At 41.4% G+C, this 22,237-nt stretch overlaps 1 protein-coding gene across 1 annotated transcript in view; it reads right to left on the minus strand.

Annotated features, from left to right (window-relative positions):
* Nucleotides 1-20,756, minus strand: part of LOC133969794 (roundabout homolog 1-like) — an 85,221-nt gene extending 64,465 nt beyond the window's left edge. The window contains exon 1 of the mRNA XM_062406493.1: nt 20,663-20,756. Coding sequence (XP_062262477.1) covers nt 20,663-20,756 — 94 coding nt within the window. The remainder of the gene's footprint in view (nt 1-20,662) is intronic.
* Nucleotides 20,757-22,237: the final 1,481 nt, after the last annotated feature.

A 22,237-nucleotide genomic window follows, 5' to 3' on the forward strand; every position in this document is an offset into this window, starting at 1 on the left:
AACACAGACAACTATCCAAGGCCGGTTCAACAAAGCAGAGAACCAAAAAGAACAGAGGGAGACGAGAGAGCAGACAACAGAGAGTTTCAGAGGCTACAATAACCGTCTCATGGTTGTAAATGTCTGCCAGAAAACTGCACTTTACATCCACGTCTGCCCAGACTCATAATAGATCTAGAGACGGAATTCAATAAATGGTGCATTTGAAGAAACATGGTTGTGCAGTGGTTTGCACTATTGCCTCTTCACAGCAAGAAGATTCCAAGTTAGAAACGCGGTTCGTCCAGAGTCTTGCATGTTCTCTGTGTGTATGTCGGCCCTTTGACGGACTGGCCACCTGTCCAGGGTAAACACCAGCTCTCGCCCACTATCAACTGAGATTGACTACAGTTATCCCACAAGCCTCAAGAGGATAAGCTGTATAGACCATGGGTGTATTTGTAAAGCATTGAAGTAGACCTTTGACCTTTTGAAAATGTCATTATGCCATAATTTATGTCACCTTTGACCTACAACATGTTAATAAATTCATCTTCCAGTCAAACCGGACATTTATGCCAGATGTGATGAAATTTCCCTCAAGGCATTCCTGAAATATCATATTCACAAGAATGAGACAGACGGACACATGGACAGACGGACAACCCACAAAAAATCGCGCCTCGGGCCACGGCTGTCGTCCACGGCTGTCGTCGGCACAGAGTCACAACCAAACACCACCATCACACCAACGGGTGCTGCTGGAAAACCTCAGGTGAAGTAAGTAAACTTCACAAGTTGTTTTACATTGATTCAGTATTTTGAAATTGATTTTCAGACAGTGTCAAACAGGATGTGGAAAGTCCTCCATCTTTTCCTGACATGCACTGAAAGTTAAGTTTCAGTTTCAAAAGCGTCTGCCTGAAAAAGAAGTGCTGTCAGCGTTTCCATCCTAAAAATGCACTTCACAGATCCAGACTAGACAATCGGTGACACTTTACCCTGAGCAGCAAAGTAATAGTGTGACAAGTGGGTTATGTTATGCAAGTGCTTGCATTGCCGCACAACCTTTGGTATTTAAAGCACATCTGATTATACAGAAATGTCAAAAAAAACATTCAACAAATCCTCTCTTCTTAGGCCAAGTTCTGACTAATGTGGATTCAGTGTTACATCAAAGGGGCTTTAAGTGAGACCAGGGACCTGCTTTATAAAACTGTGCAGACTCTACAATAAAAGGTTATACAACGGTTATTCTAAAAGCCATACACGTGTTCATCTGTAACTAACTTCTCCAATTTGAATAGTAATATGCACTAGAAATGATTTCCTTAAAATATATATATTTTGGCTTTAAAACCTTCCAATGATGATAACTGTATTATTCATATTGATCGACTTGTCATTTAAAAACTTGAAGGGAAAATAATGTAAGTCCGACCACAGTTCAAATAAGAGAAATACATTGAACATTTGTTTTAAATAATGGCACTGAAAGATCATGTTCCTACACTTTATACATTTCAGATAAAAGCCTCTGACCAAACTTTAATTTCACTACACGTATTCGCTTTGTTACTGAGAGTTAGATAAGACTATCAAGATTGCTTGGATGTGTATTAGATAGATAGACAGATATTTAGATGGATAGAAAGATAGACAGATAGTTTATTGATCCCGAAGGAAATTTAGGCAAATGAAAGTATCGGAACCTTTGCACCAGGTGAACAGAGACAGGATCCCTGAACCATTAGATTGAAAGCGTGCTGCTCTATCGACTAAGCTACCCAGGCTAGCGTGAGTTTAATAAGATACTACAACAAAGGAAAGCTACAAAATAACTGTTGAACTTTCAAAGTGCTTATATAAATGCATTTCATTTATTTTTCAAACATTTTGAGTGAGCCAGGCCATCCTATATAAATGAACAATATAAATTGTCTCATCTAACTCTCTGCAATAAAAGAAATTGGCCAATTTCTCAAAGTTTCAAACTATTTCAATAACAAAGAAAATACATTCAAATGGAAAACAAACCGTTTGCGTTACTCATCCCGTGGAGACACGTTTTCCAAACACACACACACACACACACACACACACGCGCTCATTCATTTGCAAGGTAAAACATAGGGAACCAATAAATGCCAGACATTCTTTCTCAGGCAGTATAAACTACAATTAAGTGGAACAGTTGAACACTGTCATTCACTCTATGCGGGGGAAGGAATGTGTGTGTTTCTCTAGGCCTGTGTGTGTGTGTGTGTCCGGGGCGAGGTGTCTGTGATCACACACTCTTACACTCTGCTACAACATATGATCTCCCCTCAAAATGCATTTGTACAGGTGGTTTTTAATCACTCGGATGTTGTGTGTATCTGTGTTTCCTTCTCCTGCGATATCTCTAACAACGGAATGCACAATGTGGCAGTCTCTGGAGGGGAGTCAAGGTCACAGGCGATGATAACGCCTCCGAACTGCAGCACCCAGATGTTCAGTGCAAGATATGAGCTGAGTGAGAATGAGGCAGACGCCTGACAAAGGCTCGAGGAATCATATTATAATGTGTAGACTAACAACTGCTGTCATTATTGATTAATCTGTCCACTATTTTTTATGATTAATCGATTAATCATTCCGTCTTTTAATGTCAGAAAAGAGTGAAAAACAATTCTCAATCTCATGTTTTTAAATAACTTGATTGTCCGAGCGCCTTATTAAAATTATTGACAACGATTCATCAGTCAATCAAATAATTGATTAAGTGTTTCTATTAAATTACTTTTCCGAGGAGATCTTTCAGTGAGAATCATCTGCAAATAATTACGCTTATTCCTTTTCTAAATGGTTTTCATATGTTTTATTTTAACAGTGTCTCTACACAGTACTATAAAAAAATATTCTCTGGCTTGCCATCTGTTAAATGCAGACTGGGAAGGTAACAAGCAATGAAATCCCCAGGGCAGACTCAAACCAGAACATTGCTGGTGCACGATAAACATCTGAGCCAACTAGGTCACCAGGACATTTTAACTGGAGGATAAATCCATCAGGCTAAATATGACGGACACTACAAATGGTTTTGGTTTAGTTCTTTATACAGTTTTAAAAAATGTCATAATAGCTTGTAAGTATATATAGCAGATTCCAAGCACTGTTAAAACGGTTTACAGACGTCGCCTGATAATGTCAAATATTGTCACCAGGAGTCTACACGTTTGGCTTTTTATATCCAGACCCAATCCTGCATATTGCTTCGACATACTAAACAGAGGTTGCTGATACTTGGGAGCGTGCCTCCTGTATTTGTGATGAGAAACACCTTTGGAGCACAACTGCCTGGAAAGGCCAGCAGCCCATCGGAGAGAGGCTTATCCCCACTCCATTAACTGTTCAGTGGAAAGTAAAGTGGTTGTATAGGCCGTTGATTATCATTGAGGCAGAGCTTGAAAGTCAAACTTCCCATGAACGGAGCAGGCGCTGAAACGGCATGGAGATCGTTTGTTATTAAAGAAAATAAAAAACCCACCCTCGGTTAATCTTTTATATTAGTGTGATTCAGTAACAAGTTACAGTTTAGTCTGCTCTCATTTGAATAATCAGTATAATGGAAAATTCCACTGATCAATGTCTTACTACTGTTTTTTGTGCACTTAGCTGATGCACAGAAGTGATTCCGGTCTGCTTTCTGTTTTGTTTCCTGTTTATCACATTGTATAAAAACCTTCCTTTTTAACTTCTCGTGGTTGCACTCTGAACCATGTTGCTGAATGTGTAACCCTCTGAAGAGCTAATAATTAAACCTGTAAGACAACTCCGGTCTGAGAAACTCATTATATTAAATCTCCTGACAAATATCAGCTGAACAGATAATGTACGTTTGTCCCCCTACAGTCGGGTCTCCATCATCTCCTCTGAGGCTTGTAAGTTAAAAAATGTAATTTGAAACATTTTTGCGTGACTAACTCAATTAATGAATTAATACTACCTTAGTTTCATGCTGCATCAGTGCATGTCACAAGTGCATGTCTGCGTGACCTACATTTAATTCCTGTCTTAATTGCGCCCCTGGTAGTGGCAGTCCAGATGTGAACTGGCTGTCGTACTGTGAAGGCAGAGAGATTTCCCCAGTAAGCACCAAACCCATCTACAGAACTCTTATTTCAGAAATGTCTCCGTGCAGTTACAAAAACGTGCATGTGCTGGATATGCCCATTAAACAATATCACAGATATAAACAAGGTAAAAAAACAGCCAGTCTTCTGAAGCTCAATCACAGTGTCTGTAATGAAGTGGCCACAGCTCTGGCTGGTTGTTGGACTGCATTAACACTAAAAGCAATCGTGGCGTTAGCGTAATAGTCGGAGAGGACATTAGTCGGAGCTACATTGAGCCACAGGGGATTAGAGTTCAGCGTTGTGTAGTTTCACTTAGATTTTTTTGCCATTGTTGATAACCTGTGTGTTCACAGAAAGCAAATACCCACTTACCCACTAAAAGCCATCCAGATGGATTATATTCGGGTCTGTCATTTAAGGAGTAGTTCACTGTTTTGGGGAATATGCATAATCCTTTCATGCTGAGTCAGATGAGTTTAGCCTAGCAAAAAGAATGGAAACCAGGGCAAACAGCACCTCTCAAGCTTAAAGATATTTTGTTATTGGCTGTCAAATTGTTAAATGTGACATAATATCTATATCCGCGTCCAATACCAGTTACTATTATCATCATCATGTACTTTTAAGGAGTCAACAATTAGGGTAAAAAGGGAACTTAATTCATATATGTCGACTCATTAAATCTATGTCTTAATATAAGTTGAGCTTGCTAAAGTCAGCAAAGGACAAATGCAGCACTCTGACATGTTGAGAATACCAGAGCTTGGACCAAGAGCCAGAAATCATGACTTAACAAACCAATAGATCTTCTCATTAAACTTGTGGCAAAGAAGTTGGTGAGCATATTTCACCAGATTGCACGGCCTCTCGGGATACTGATGTTCAGCAATGTCTGCTGTCATCACTAAACAGTGCGTCTTGGTTAAAGCACGCACAAAAACATTTAGCTGGATAAAGAATATTTTCAAAAGAGACTGACAGAGACACTTTGGTTATTGGACTGTGCATCGATCCACTGATAAGATGGTCCACCAGCATCTGTCGTGCAGATAGCAAGTCCAACTACAGACTAACCTGCGTGAGTGAACTAAATACACTGTGTTATTACAGTTGTATTATATTTTAGACTATACCAACTCCCAAGCTCTGGCACAGTGCTATAATGGAGACTAAATGTTTTTTTTTCTTTTTAAGGATTTATTTGTTTTTCTTTTTTGTTCTCCCAAGTGAAAGAGAGGCAATGAGAAAAGGCACACGGTAGCGAGCTTGGATTTCACATCCATTGGGTTGAGTCTGTTACACAGGAATGAGGCCACAGGCTTTTACAGGCAACTGACAAAGTCGGGAAAGGTTTAATTTTTTAAGTTAGGATATACTTTCACACTCAGTACCTTTACTTGTATCTTCACAAATTAACTCTCTAATCTGAGGCAAAAACTTAAATCCATTTCATTATTCATTGTCACATCGTTTTGTGTCTTGAGGCAACAGTCTGAAGCTTTCAAAAAGAGTAACGGGTGCCTGACGCATTTGGCAGCAGTCAAGCCGAGGAACAGAATGTAACTCTTATCAAAACACAGCTGTTAGTGCCGCTTCTGCTGCTGCTGCCACTTTGTTCTGTGTTGCACTTGCTTTACCAATGTGCAATTGATGATGCTTGCAAAGCCTAAGTATAAAGGCGGATTACAGCACATAAAACATAATGAATAAGAATTGGAAGTGTTCCCAATGTCTTTACCCGTTTCAAACATGTTTGCCAAAAGGTTGGTGGGGATATTACAGCCACAAAATAAATAATGTCGAAGTTCATAAGAGGAAACCCAAGTCTTATGTTTGTTTTCCAGACACAAGCCCGACCTGCAAAGACTAGGTCTACAAGTTGCAATAAAGCTCCGTGGTGGAAGCGGCCGAGAAGTCAGAGTTCAGCGTGGATGAGAACCAGCGCCTGGAACTCCATAATATCTTGACCCCTTTTTTCACAGCAATCCTGCCTGTGTCAATCACTTCCACTGGGCAAATATTCTTCCAGCCATGTTCCACACAAATTGCTTTTTCGCTTCCTTTTTCTGCGACGAAGGAACAAAGTCTTCAATCCTTCTTTTCCCCTGTGAAAGGTTCAGAGCTCACCCTTCAATATGCTCTTTTATAAAGAGGTGATTAAAAGTGCTCATCTGGCAGGGAGTTGTTTTTCTTTTAACTGCTGCTGTCTCTTTGCACCACCGAGAGGAGTTGCACTTCAGTTTCGTTGTGCAGCTGTCCGATAACAATAAACGCTTGATTTGAATCGAATACGTGAGTTTATCTGTGTGAACAGCTTTTGATTTGGCTTCATTTGCGATGCTGCTGCAGATCGCACATTGGCACAGGGGCCTCTGTTGGTTGTTGACATACAGTATAGAGCCCAGCTCTTCAGCCTGATTTACTCTGTTGTATGGAGTGGAGTTCAAGGGTGTGGGTATAAACTTCTCTCTATTGTGAAACTATTGCTACATAAATGCTTTAAGTATTGTTTCTGAGGTAAACTGTTATTTTCTGCACTCCTTGTGTTGAGAGTGCAATTTGAAAAGGCTGTGATTATGCCGGTTGAAGAGAAGTTGTTACATGTAATTGCAATGATATGAAGAAAAAAAACTCTGATTGCAATAAGCAGTTTTACAATCAGATCGCAGACAGCAGCGGATGCCCATCTTGCATGTCACAGTAAAGCTGCCCCTTGAGGTGAGGAAATAGTGCAGGTATTTTGGATGATTAGAAGTTAAGCCTGCTGCTTCAGTTCTTATTGAAGTGGAAAATAAGAACAAAATGTCTGCAGGATTCACGACTGTCTGAAGTTTCTTTTTATCTCTGTCTTCACACGTACAGATTCTGAACATGAGCTAATTAATGCATTTCAAAAACAGAGAAGACTGCACTTCCTCCGACTCAGTACCTGTCCACACTCTTTACTCCCACATTAACCTGGGGCAGCTTTCTATAGAAATGACAGGATTTCAGTGGCTGTGCTTCGGCAGTGCTATACCCCCAGTTATATGGACTTTCCAAAGAAAGTCCTCTGTTGCACTGTAACCCAGCACGACAGGAGAAAAAAAGGAATGTAGGCTTAGAAAAAACAGATCCAAGAGGCTTTCTTTTTTCCCATTCCTTTTGACGTTAAAAGTTTCTTATGTATCTTGAACCTTAATAACACAAACTCTGGAATTAAAATACTAAAGATGTTTTTTTTTCTTGTGAAGCTGTCAGTGACACATCAAAACTAGAATGAAGGGAAATAAATAAGACACTCAGTAGAGTGCATACCTGTGCGAAACATCCCCCTTATTAGGACACATCTAAATTCACTAGATGTGGATTTTGATTTGGATGTTAAACAAATTACACACACTCATATATGTCAGTCCTTTAAAAACGAGAGATTCATGTCATCACGAGGAATGAATTATTCTTTGAGAAAACTTAAAATCTTGGGTCATGCTCCACCCCTACACAAAGGAATCAGTTGTGTATTGTTTGCGTAATCCAACAAACAAACAAGCAAAAGAAAAAAAATGAATGATTGATACTTCAGATCGATATAAATACTGTAATCCAAAAAGTATATAGTACAATGATCATCACTATTACAATTGAATATCATATGGCATGTCATATGTCAAAAGGTAATATCATAATCAAATTACATATATATGTTTAGTGCTTTCTGCTAATAATTTTTTGCCGCCAGGTGCTATTAGTTTGTGTATCAACCAACTACGCAAAAAAATCTTTGTAGCTCATCATGGTGAATGACAGAAATTAGCTTTAGAATCTAAGTAAACCAAACTGATACAGGATCTGTCTTGGTCAACATTTACATAGGTGAGACATCATATGACTCCTGCACAGTACAAATATCTCCCTCTCACTAATAAGTCTGTGAGTCAAAATGCTTGAGATGCCTTGAGAGTGTGCATTCCGCCGTCAGCCTCTGTTTAATGAAGGTAACGTTAGATAGCTCCTCTCTCTCCCTCTCTCTCCCACTAAGGAGAACAGGCCACTCAGACTGGCCTGTTGATCCACCTGCTCTCTTCATCTTTTTACTGGAGGCTTACTGGGACGTGAAGGACTGGGTTTGGTTTAGGCGTGCTCTGATCAAGGCTGTCAGAATATATTTTTTTTTTAAAAGAGGTGCTCCTCAACCGCTCCTCTAAGATGTCTGGTGGATGATCAAATCCATCTTGGTGAAGGACATTACCTAAAGCCAAAGCTAGTCTCTAGTTATTTTCACAGCACGTCGGTCATACTGTGATAATTCCATTAATAGTACATGATGTAAATTTCACAATTTTCATTTAAAAGCAGGTCAGTTTCAAAAGTGATTTTTAATGATTTTTTTTCAATTTCAATTTAGATTATTTTACTGCACGGAGAAATTTAGAGGTTAATAAGCATCACAACTACATGAGATATACATTGGAAAACAATAACACAACATACTGTCTAAATGGTGCAGTAGGTGAGGTATTTATTGTATTATCACGTACATATCTAATACTGAATTACTCCACTCACTTCTGCCTTATTACAGGTTTGGATACATGGCTGTATAGTTATAAATCCACATCTATCTAAACCATCAGCGTTAGTCGCAGGACGTACATTTCGTGTGAATCCTGCAGAATTTAAAATGCTAGCTAATAATAGATCTGCTAATTAAAGCAATGTATGCATGTTTTGGGCTGTCGGCGAGATGGGGCTCTGGTGGGAAAAAATGTCTTTATGCTGCAGTCTTCACATAGGGGGCTCTGAACCCTGTCAGCAATGCTGGGGACTGATGTGAGATGAATGAAGGATAAGAAAGACCGACAGAATGGCAGAGGGATAATGTGCACGGACTAATACCGAACCATTTCTTTATTAACGAATCTTGGATTTAATTGTCACGGCCAGTCGAATTGATATGTGTGAGAATGCATCCATTGACTGAGTCTGAAAGCAATGACGAACTGCAGAAGACCTACCGAAACGAATATTGACACTATTGACTATTTGCTGCCTGACTGGAGACGGGTGGATGGACAGGGAGTTATCCTTGGGAAGCATCTCCGAGGCCATACCATTACGGTGACCTTTAAAAAGCTGTCCTTTCAAGATATTAATTCTCCCAATTACTCCTTATCCAAAATCCTAAGGGAAGCAGCATCACTCTGAAAGCAACCGCTACTAGCTCAGAGGGCCACAACAGTTTGTTTCAGACGAACAGTTTGTCTTAGACAACCCAATAAGCCCACCTTTATTACCAGAGGATGAAACAACATGCATATTAACCACACAATTCTGATGCGGGCGCCTTCGTAATTATTTATGAAAAAGTCAAGACTACGGAGAGCAGATTTATCTGCAGAAGTAATTATCCAAAGGGCCTCTGCAAACAGTCATAGGACATTGGCCTCAGAGCAGGAAACTAAGGCGAAAGAAGTTCAAACAGCCCGGAGAAAAACCACAGGCCCAAGGGACTTTCTGATCCTAGAGGCTAGTCTTATTTAGATGAGTGGTTTCTCAATGAGCATCTCTTGGCCATGTTTTTGTTGGCGAGGAACTGAGAGCAGCACCTGGGGGGTGACGAGCACAAGATATTCCAAAGACCACAAATAATTAAACTGTGTGTGGTGTTTAATTGTGTTTTCACAGTGTGCTCTGTGGCACGGCACAACCACATTTAGAACTGTGTATTTAACAGAAAGTTGTGGGTAGTACCAATTTTTTCAGTTGATTTAACAAAGAACTGAGGTAGCAGCGACCATGAAACTTAATGTTAATATTTAGTAATCAAAAGAGATACCTACTGTAGCAGGAACTACCTCAGCCTGTATGACTGTCTGAGTAGCATCACAAATGAGCAAAATGCAGTCATGAAGCTTTACAGGTTTGTAGTTGAGATCAAAACTACTGAAAGGGTTATCTTGAAGCTTGGTGGAAGGGGTATATGGCCTCATAAAGGGGCTGATAAAAGAATTATTTCATCATTTTCTTTAACATCTTCCACTGGTTTCCCAGAGTATAATGCAGATAATAAACTATTTATATTTAGGGCACGGATTTCTATTACCTCTTTAATGCCATAATTAGCAGGTATACACAGTTTTTTAAATGTGGGTATTCCTGCTCAAATAAGGCGAGTGAATCCTTTCCCATTGCCAGTAAAGGAGTTCTGTATTTTTCCCCAGTGAGTCACTGTGCCTCACTGTCCTGCATTGCTGTTATATTTAGCATTATACTCGGCTGTTGCACATTTTTCCCAGAATGTAGAAATCAATAAGAACACAAACGTTCCTGGATATTTAGGTTCAAGGCTCGTCATAAGTTCAAGCCAGGAAAGGTGCAGCAATTCGACTGAATAAATTAGCATGTTCATCCAGGCATGGCTATCAATGCTGATCAAAGCCAATAAAAACATGTGTTAGTAGATATTTGTGGGTTTTTGACCATTGGAAAAACTGTTAACATTCGTGCAGCTTGATTGAATTGAGGAGAGATGTTGGGAATTGGCACAGGTATCTGTTTGAATGTCACTCTAGTTTTTCTTACCTGACCCGGGTCATGCTTTGAGTCGCTGTTGCACTAAATCAATACATTACTGTGCTTTAATGAGACCGTGTCAACTTAAACAAATAAAAATGGGGACTGAATAAATAAAGTCTGTGGTAGCTCTTTTCTAGAGATGAGTAGAAAAGGTTGAAGACAGTGTTAGTGGTGTAGGAGGATCCTCCAGGCATATAACCGGCTAGCTTTGCTGCAGAGGCATATAGTTATTGATCCATCTCAGTTGTGTGTGTATGTGTGGTGCGCAGGAGTGTGAATGTATGTGTGTGCCTATGCAAAGGTGTGACGACCTGTGAACTGCAGGCCCGCAGGCACTTGTTAAAGCTCCCAGTAGCTCCCCTTCCCCGGGGTTGCAAACCACGCTCGCGGCCTCACAGCACCACAGGAAAACAGCAAGTAAACAAGGGAAGCAATTATGAATCGCAGCTCTCAGCAAACAATTCGAAAGCACCCACGGAAAACAAGCTTTCGCGAACATCATTACATATGCATGTATGCACGTTCAGTCAAACCAAACAATTCCAGCGATGTCCACAGGGGTTTGAGAGACAAGAGAGATACAGTCTCAGCTTCTCTACCTTAACTGTTCCTGGTAGGGAAAAAAAACTCTTAGGAGCATTTTTCAGGAAATAATGATCTCAACAACACCGGTGTGAAACGATATTACTTTGTTAAAACTCATTTCAACGTGGATGCTTACGATGCACAAAACTTAAGTCGGAAATTTTGCATCTTACTCTTTCAGAACATGGATGTATATTAATAACACAACCACAAACTAGGATTGATGGATGAGAAAGAAAACGTTACTGCCAGCAGTAAGAAATTAAATTATGCAGGATAATTTAGCAAGAAACCATCATACCTGTAAAAAGAGTAGTTTCAGCAGATTCTCAGTGAGTAGGAAATACACACGGAGTGGCCACATGGTGAATTTCATTTATATCACCCTATTTCTTACCCTTATGCTGGCGTGCTAAAGAACATTTACAGGAGATACTGTCCTACCACAATGATCTCCAGTAAAGCTTATTAGTGGCATTATTTCTAAGAAAGCACAGAAGGAACCTGACAGTTCCATCCGACAAACAAAGGAAGCTCCTCGCCATACAAAGATGTCTTATCAGCCCCATCATCCATGGCGAAGAAGTCCTCATTAGCAGCAAGACTGGACCCATCACTGTCACATGACAAAGGCTATGGGGAGTCTTGTTAGCGTAGGGGACGGCGCATCAGGCCAACCACCCCCCCCCCCCCCCCCCCCCGCCTCCCAAAATAAGCCAACATTACTAAAGGTCCAGTATTCTGTAACTGGTGTTGTGCAGCATTCTGGGTCACAACAGTAAACCTCTTGTAGCCTTGAGTGTCAGTCGCCCAAGCAGCACGAGTAAGTACATGTGAACTCTGACCTGTGCACAACCAACTCCAACAGGCCGGCCAGATGTCTCGGTTAAACTGTTCCCTATGGGGCTGCTGCACACACCAGTGATGGAATTAGGCTGGTTTCTGCTGGGTCTCTGAGCCCCTCTTGTACTTACTTCTCTGCTGGTAAGAAATTGATGAGGTGCTCCATGAAGGAAGAATAATCCTCGGAGGATCTCGGCCAGTTATTACCAAAGTAATTACCCTAGTTATTTTCTTCGTCGACTTATGAAGATATTGACCTGAGCTCTGAAAGTGCAGGTGTGATAAAACCGTCATTCAGAGGAAGAGGAGGATGGGCCATTCTTTTTTCCCATGTTTCCTTTTTTATGGATAATGTTTACAGACCATCAGACAAAGCAGGTGGAGCGGCGAGCCAAGTCGCGGCATCACTCTGGGGATGCGTAATTATGATCCGCGGGACGAAAGGGACAAAGCCATCTCGACACGAGCATATGCTTTTAATGGCAATCATTTAGATTATTATGTATCATCCAATTACCACCGGCAGATTTATTGAGGGGAGATTAAACTCTCAACAAAGGTGCCCCTTAGCTCTGAGCATGATAACGTGTCTTTAAAAGGTCTCAGACCACGGTGTTTTAATGAGGGACCAGTGTGCCTTTTCTTATGCTGCAGTCAATATACCATACAAGGGAATCAGTTTGGGAGCATCGAGCACAAACAGGGTGGGAAAAAAAACTTGTCATCATTCTGAGTGAAACTTGTTAAGCGGGGATCATTTTCAAGGATGGGCACCTGGACCTGGCAGCTATCCCAGCTGTAATGTCCCTGTAATGTATGGGTGGTGGGAAGAGGATATGGTCCACCCACTCCCTCACAGGTTCAAACTGGGTTAGGGTTGGGGAAATGCACAGCTACTACACAGCTTATGACATTTATCCCACCACACATGTTTTGGCTATAAAGTACATTACTGGGCCAGTCAGTGAGAATGTGTCCACTGCTACTGAAGCTCAGTGGTTAAGACGACCACTGAATACTCTTAGCATCTGGGCTATTTCATGTCAGGGGCCCTTAATGGGAATAAAATAACTGTTACCGGTAATTAAAAGGATGATTAGAACTCTGAGGTCTCTGTGGCCAGTTTGGATTTTGAGAAAATATATGATGAGCAGGCACAGATGGTTCAACTTTAACTGCAAATTAACATGTTTTATAATAATGAATAATAGAGGGTCAGAGGAAATAATTCTGACAAAAGCACAAACCTTCTTCTTGAAACTCCCTGAATTTGCGCGGCTACCAAGGTTGTCGGTTTGGAAATTTAGAGACAACGAAATGGAAAATAGGCGTCACACGTATTTTAGTGCTCTTGATGTGGATAGGCAAGACTGAGTGTGTTTCCTTTTTTGAGTTACCACGGACATTAAAGAGAGGAGTCGCTAAAAGTCTCTGTTGTATCCACATGTTAACACTGTACCTCTCCTCCTCCTCCTCTGGCTCTGGGAAGAACCTTATCTTAGTTAAGTCTTAAAGATAAACCTTTTAACAATACGTTAATCTCAAAGAATGGATTCAAATCCAAGAATTAGGGCGAGTTAAAGCCACATGATTTCCGATTTGGGCAGATTTATTCCAGCCCTCATGATATAAGAGAAAATAAAGCTTGAGGAAGTATCTTTCTATTCTGTCAAAGGAAGTCGAGCAAAAAAGGCCATCACTCAGTGTCACACACTAGTGCTGAAAACATGTTTTCGCTCTGTGGCCACAGTCAATGTTACTGACAGCTGTCTTTGTCTGACACTGTGAACAAGACTGCTGCCTGTCGGGAATATGAGGGATTCTTGACTTGTGGGTTTTCTTGTGTACTGAAGTTCCTCGAGTCATCTCTTTCGATTTTTTTTAGATTATTGGTAAATAGGATTTTGTTTAATTTAATACTTTGTTTAGCTCTTGAATCCATACTGTGGTTTAGCATGTGTTTAAAAAAACAGTGGACGGATTTTGTCATTATTCCCTATAGGCCTGTGCCTTGTTTTCAAATGTCTGCATCATTTGGGGACAATCAATAAACTTCTCCCATAGATGGAGCCCTTTAAAAAAATTACAAATTAAATACATCCGGCTCAATCACCTTGTTTCCCGACACCCCATCCAAATATATAAAGAATATATATTTGTGAATATCCTGTGTGAATAGGATCTGGGTTGACACAATGATTCCAAGCTTTTAATCTCGGATTCCTGATGGGTGGAGGATGTCTCCTGACCGAGGTTCAGTGGCTACATCTGCAAAGGGTGGTGCTTGACTGGAACAAAGTGGCTAACATGTGCTGTGACAAAAGCGTTTAAATATGGATGTCATTTTATAATCTAGAATATGTTACAAGCGCAAAACTTCCTTAGGCAACAGATCATCTCACCAAATTAGCCGTGCGGTTAAATAAACAGCCTGCTGGCAAAAACTGGCACACTTACAGGGATTTTGATTAATGAGCATGAATAGATCATATACAAAAACAGATATTTACACTATATCCACAAACTGAAGTCACTTATTGGAAATTAGTTTTTATCTTTCAACCTTGACAAAGTGAGTGTAATTGTCTATTTCTGAATCCAGAGAGTAGAGACAACGTGTGGTTGGAGTCTTCTTTCTACCCAGTGAAAGTAACACACCCTCACTGGTGCAGAGGGAGTATCCAAGGTAAGTCTCTCTGTTCCTCATTAACCTGCAGCTCATGTAAAGAATATGCACCCACTGATGCAACCGATTTTATCACACACGTTAAAACAACACAATCTTAACACAAACCTGACTCTCCCTGTTTTTTCCTTCTTTTTTTCCATTCAGACACTCACTGTGGAAACTAATTTCCACATGGTGTGATAAGACTCATAAGTGGGCCTGTGTCCCGCTGGTCTGCAGCAATTATAGATAGATGGGTCACTTTCAGCGTGCAGGCGGAAAGCAGCGTGGGTCAAGGGGCCACAACCGGATCCTGCTGCACAGAGGAAAGGTGACCTCAGATATCCACAGGGGGCCTGAGACAGGTCAAACTTTGCAAATGCATCACCACCGCAGTTTCGAATTACTCCCAAGCAGCACAGTAATGTAGATTTCTCAAAAGAAAAAGAAAAAAAGATGTGTTTGGCAATGGATCAGCTCATACCTGAACAAATGTGCAGAAGTGCCAGTAGACAGTAAACTGCCCACAGACAGACAGGCATCCTTCACTTCACGGGCAGCTGGAAACCGGGTAAATCCAGTGAGAAGGCGCGCTGGTTTTCTGTTTCATCTAAAGCTCAACTTCTACGCGCTGTGCAGGCGGCGGCGCGGGTTCGGATCCGGTCGGGGCAGAGTTTCTCCTGAACTCCGCAGTGACACAGAAAAAGATTGTTCAGAGCTGCTCCCCGGACAGTGGACTGCTGCTGCTGGAACCAAAGTTCACCCCAGTCGGAGGCATCGCTGCGGGTTTTACTCCACACGGACCCGCACTTGGATTCTCTCGCTCCTGACGAACTCCTCTCTCCAAAATGCCGAGAACTTGGCGGAACGCATCGGCCCTGAGGTGGTATAGTTCCACGAGGAGGAGAAGCGTCCACTTGTGTTCACTTTAACGTGTTAAACGTGTAGCTGTACCCCCCCTCTCTCTCTCCTCTCTCGCGCCGGGCTGGGTTTGGTGGGACTGGCGCTGGTTGGATGGAGGCGCCGTGCGTCTCTGCGCGCAGCAGCTCTGCTCTGCTTTTCCTTCAGAGGCTTTTTCTGCTGCGCGGAGGAGATTCCTGCGAGTCAGGCACCATCTAACCGCACAAGGATTCACGTGCACAACGCGAGACTCTGCTGGGCTTCGGCATTAAGCTCGAAAAAAGAGATTCAGCAGCCTCATAAATGTTGGAAAAAATCCCTGCAAACCAGTGGATGTGGACGGTTAGGGTTTAATGTCTGATAGATTAAATATAAAACACAATGTGTCACAGTGTCTATTCAAATGTAAGTTTGCAGAATGGCTGTCAATCATATTGGCTGCACCACTAAAGCACAAGTTGAAAATGGCAGATTCCTGAACCTAAACTATGCTTTATAAAGTGTGTCTAATGTGAATATTGGCCATATTACCTCGATTCAAGCGCTCTGATAATTATATCCTTCTATCAACAAAGAGAGACGTGCACTCTATGTGTCCTTATTAAAACCATAAAAGAGACAAGCTCATGCAACACATGGAAAAAATGACTAAATTGAGCCATGATGAGCCATGTGGCTTCATCCACACAGGAAAGCAACAGCGCTGTGTCATCTTCTTCCCATGAGGAAAAAAAATCGATCAGGTTTCCTCACTGTGACCTCTCCACATGCCACAGGGGAAATTAGAGGACATTCTAATAGAAATAAATGATCTCATATATTTTGCATTGGTATCAAACATGTTGAAGTAATAATCACATCTGTGATACTGTACTAAAATCTGATATAGTTTGAATTGAGAAAGATTAATCCGTTTCAAAGTTAATAGTTCCATCACAGAGCAGAGAGGAAGAGCGATGTCTTGTGTTTGTCTGAGGAGGTCAGCACTCCCTCTGCTGGCTGCAGAGCTGCAGCACAGTCTGGTGTTAGGGCAACTGGAGCAGCAGGAAAAGCACCAAAGACAATTTTTTTTCATTTTCTGATGCCCCCACTATCGATATCTGCCAATATATGTCCCCAATGTCGGCAGTATTATGACCACTGCTGTTACAAAGAGTCAAAATCGTTGCTAGGTTTTATTTTGAAATCCACTACTGGTCCTATGTCTGCCCACGCCACAGAATGATCTGCACAGTCACATAAGAAAAGATGGACTGCCGGTTGCATGAAACTAAAGTTCAGTGTCATGGTTAGCCATACGAATCATTTCTTCTATAAAAAGCATAGACTTGAAAAAAAAAACATTCCTTCACATGTCCAGCCAAACAAAAGATGGAGTCAAACGACTTCAAACGGTCTGATTCACTCACACGCCACAGACACAACAGTGAGGCGTCTGCTCTTTAAAGTTTCATTCAGACCGAAGACAAAGTTTATGCACTCAGCCCCCCCTGCCCCCCCCTGCCCCTCTCGCTTCAAATCCTTTAATCGGTCATCGCGGACCACTCGCAGCTCCGCTCAATGCAGCCAGCTCTCTAAGCAGAGACATCACAGCTTGTAAACAACCAGTAAAACGGGGAGAATTACAGTCCGCCTCATCACAAGCACTTAAGTGGCTTTCTAAAATATGCACTCCCCTGCAAGCACATCTTCTCCCTTTTTCTTCTTGGATTTTCCTGTTTTTTTCTTTCCACTTTTCAGCCAATGCATTGCTGGAATATACGAGCTTGTGCCTCTTATTATTCAGGCCTAACTAAGTTATTGCTGCACGTTGCTGTTGTGTTTATTTCCCCCCACAGTCTCTGTTCATATTATTTCCATGTTTTGCATGTTAGTATCCTCCCCACTGTACGACTTCGGCAGCCCACTTGGCTGAGACCAACACACAGTAGCACACTAACACTGTGGAGGAAAATATGGTCCTGGTCCTGTAATGACTACATAATTAGTCTTAAGCCATATCCTTATTAGGAATTAGCTGGCAACCATAAGAGTAGGGCTATAGAACAAATAACAAGGGGATATGGATTCACCGGAGGAGCTCTTGCTTTATGCACATGCGGCCTCAACACAACAACAGATGCAGCGCTCACAGCTAAATGCAGGGTTTGGTAAAATCCACAGCACATTTCACGGTTGGTTGAAATCCAAAGCATCCCCAACACCGATATTTCCCGGAGCAGATGGTGAAAAATGGACACAAAGACACGCACGTTTTCATGGCAACACCATGCATAAAATGGCCAGGATTTCAATGAGACGGTGCCAAAAACTGAGACCCTTTTCTATTTTTTTCCTTTTTTCATTAAAGTAGTTCTCCAGTTGGTTTTGAGCCAGGAGAGAAAATATCTTCAAAAAAGCCCAGAGCCAAATCCCCAAAAATATTTATGAGGGAATAAATAATTTGGAATCTCTACAGAACAACACACTTGGCCCTCAGCTGCTCCTCTATTAGTCACAACTGTGTCCATTTAAAATACAAACAGGCTTCAAATCACGCTCGCTGAAATCATCTGTCTATACCTGGTGTCAGAATATCAGGTACCGCATGACCCGGGTGGATGTATTAATGGATGGATGTGAAGGTAACGCGCCATTAGTGGCTTCTCCCACAGCCTTGATATCCATTCCATTCCCCTCCTTCAGCATCTCGCCATCATTTCTCCCCACTTGTTGATATCTCAGCGCCATCTCAGTGCAAATCCCCACCGGCTCTCTGGATCACAGAAAGTTTCCAAGCAGAATAATTTGTCACATTTGCCAGCCGCTGCAGCACGGTGGGGAGAAGCTGATGCAATCGACAAACCGCCGCCGCCGCTTGCTCCACTTGACCTCCCTCCAAATTGGCCAACTGGCAGCCACCTTGACGGTCTCATTAGCCGTTACGACTTGGACATCCATTCAACTTCCTGCAATGTCACTGTCACCTTTTTATTTTGTCTGGGTCACAGCGATTGGAGACACCAAAACAAAAAGCCTTCTCAACTCGAGAGATGAGACGGCTTCAGATGGACCCCAAGAAGCTCCCGTTATTCAATTCGAGTAAAGAGGAAACAATCTTTATGGAGTGCTTTAAAGGACGAAAGGGCCAAAGACATTTCTACTTTATCATCTCTAATTTTCTTCCTTGTGTTATCTAAAATGGGCTCCAGGTGTCGGAGAGACTGTTCAGCATATAAACTGAATGTTTTAATCTCCCAGCAAAAGAGGCTACGGACGGAGAGAGGAGCTCTGCGACTTAAAGCTTTGTTCTATCACAATACGCCCCACAGGCAGAGGGCCGTTGGAGTGCATTGGCTTTGGACACAGCACTCAAGGTCTACAGCTGCTGAACTGGCATTAAGTGGTGTTAGAGTCTTTGTCAGCGACGGGGAAACATCGTCCTCTTCCTGGGAATTGGATTCAATATTGTCTCTTTCAATAGACAAATACAGACTCAGCACAACCGACAGCGACACATCACCGACTGACGGCTTCATCCAGGCTTATTTCAGAGATTCCTTTTTTAAGAATAATAGAGAAAATGAATGCAAATGGCCTCAGCACATCATTTAACTTAAAGGTGCAAGATACCAGAACACACCAGACTGATAACACATAGTAAGGTGCAAAGTGTTAAACGTTGGTTAGTCATATCAACCCTTTTTGCAGTAATTTCATTTAGAAGAAGGATCCTACCTTTGTATTCAACCTCTTTCGTGGGTGCAGACGTTTGGGCGATGACTTCCCGGTTCTCTCTGTGTTTATCTGTAGCTGTTGGCAAGGGAGCGGCAACAGCGAGTTAGAAAATAATAGAAAACAAATTACAGAATTGGCAAGAGGAATAATATTCGTGATTTATATATTCATTTTAGCCATGAGAACATTACATGTATGTCCTGCAAATCGATGATGACTCATTAAGTTGAAGTTTGTTTGATTTTGTCATGAATATATTAACTTAAATTAGTCTATTTGGTGAATAGATACTAAGCACATTTAAAAATAATCAAAACTGTAATCTATTAAATTCAATGCAACTCACTTCTGAAAATATGGAGTGATAATGGAAATTTTGCTGAGCAACCAATAAACTTTATATTTAAGTTGATTAATTGTTAATTATTTTTAAATAAAATGATATTTTTGGCCATATTATGTTCAGTAATCATACATTTTATAATAACATGAACTGACTTGGTTTTTTTATTACGCAAAAATCTTCACTTTCTAATATTCCTCTCTTTTTCCACTGGCTGTGGGTTTGGGAAGGCTTGCAGAAATGGATATTGTGAAAGTGTACCACTAGAGGGAGCCACCACTTATTCATTACACTGGAATGTAACCCAAAAAATCCGCAACAAAGTATAGGACGCTGTTGACATGACAGGTTGGTGCATGGGTCATGATCTTGTATATTGTTAACAGGCTTAGAAATAAATTAAACTGAATAAGACATTCAACATATTGAGAAGAAGTAAAACTATAGATTGTGTTTTCTTGTTGCACTTGGATATTTACGCTCTCATTATACACATTACAGCAATTTACTTTATTTGAAATGAATTCAGGTATGTTAATGAAACTTAACGCTCAGCCAAATGCAAAAGGAAACTTGAGACTTGTATAATTAGTCAAATATCAGCAAGTACAAACATGAGATTGCAAACAAACCATGTGCCATCATTTGAAATGTCAGTCTCCTGTGTTTAACTGGGAAACTGAGAGAATGTCTGATTGAAGGGCTCCCCAGTTGAAGTGGTTTTGCAAACTATCCTGAAGGCTCGAGTTTAATTTCCTGTTTCATGATCATTTTAAATCAAATATCCAGCACGGTGTCTTAAAGCTCTCGCCACAAGAGAGCAGCATTGCTGCGCTCTTTACAGTGCTGAGGTTCTCTTATTCAGACACCATTTTTAGATAAATAGATAGCAATAAATTTAAGTTACTTGTTTATTTATTTATCTGTTCTTCTTTGATCCACATATCTCACCTGATGAAATGTCCATGGTGTGGCCGAGCTGCAGCTGGCTGACATACAGCAGGCTGAAGAGAAGGACGCTGAGGGGTGACAGTGAAGCCCTCATGGTCCGTAATGACCCAGCGAGCCTGGAAAAGGCCTGAGTAAACCTGGGTGAGAGACATAAATATCAGATCAGGAAATGTCATATGTACACATGAGCTGATCTTGAGATGATCCAGGAATAATGAATTTTGGGGGCGGGGGGATTCATGCTTCTAATGTTTTGAAAGAAGTCAGAAAATAATCTGCTTTGCACTTCTCTGCTAATCAGTGTTATTGTAAAGATACATTACCATTGCTATATTTAATTTCGATCTTCTAATTTCCAATTTGGAAGCGGGTTGTGATACTTGTAGCTTGCAAAGAAATTGATCCATTTTTGTGTTTACAAGAAAAGAGATTTTTTGCTGGGAGACTGGACGTGATAGTGACCTCTAGGTGGTTAGCATGCTATCTTCAGTAGAAGCAAATAAGCTTTACTGTATCAACAGTCAGCATTGATGTTTCTTTCCATTTCGGTAGATTTAGTTTGATGCTGAAATCTGATGCTGTGTTTCTGCTGAGCTGTTAAGTAAGCAGCTTTAAATGCCATCGTGTAGCATCAGCAAAAACGTACGTAAAGGCCCTTTAATTCAGTTTTTGCTGAATGGTTCTCATTCACAGTGCAAGTGATTTATAATAATTGTGTAATTTCACCTACATGCATTGAATTATGATCATAGTTAGATCCTCTCTATGGTCCAACCTGCTGTTGAGTATGTACCACCATGTTGCTGTGTGAAATTCCACTACAAAGGGGGGGAAAGACAGATGGACTTTCCTCCTTAACCCGTCCAGCTTGCTGCTGAACTCTGAGACGGTTTGTTTCAGTCTGATCCAATCCACACATAGAGAGGCAGAGCAGAGGACTAGAGCTTCACTGTTGCTTTTCCTCCCATATTCCAACACAGAGAGTGAGCCGCTACAGTCACACAGCCTACATCTGTAATACGCTCTCTGGGAGCTTTGTGCAGAAACTGTGCTTGGTGTTCAAGTTCCCGCATAAAAATTGCATGTGCTCATACATAAACCAAGTGAAACACCAACATGCTCACATTTACCTGCTGCCCGTCCCATTCTAAACACCCAAATACACAGGCACACACACACACACACACACATGCACGCGCCCGCTCGCACAAAACAGAACCCCTTGTTCTCAAATGGGAATGGTGATGAGCCACAGTGACAATGCCAGGCGAGAGAAAGAGGAAGTCAGTTCTGCTGCTCAGCCATCTGTGGTACAAACAGACTTGCAACTCATCCTCGCCGTCTGATGGACGGCCAGATCCCTGGGATGTCTTGGCACCCTGTGACCACCGACTCGATGCTCCACTTTAATTGTTCTGAGAAACGCACACAGCGACAGCCAACATTTTTTAAATATGCCAAAACTGCAAAAAGTGAATGTACCGTGCACACAGTAATGAGGAGGGTGGGGCTTGTAATGTTTTGGGAATTGATTAAGCTACCAAAATAAAGTGATATGATGTTAGCTTTGTAAAA

Source organism: Platichthys flesus, chromosome 15 (genome assembly GCF_949316205.1).
Source record: "Platichthys flesus chromosome 15, fPlaFle2.1, whole genome shotgun sequence".
NCBI lineage: Eukaryota > Metazoa > Chordata > Actinopteri > Pleuronectiformes > Pleuronectidae > Platichthys > Platichthys flesus.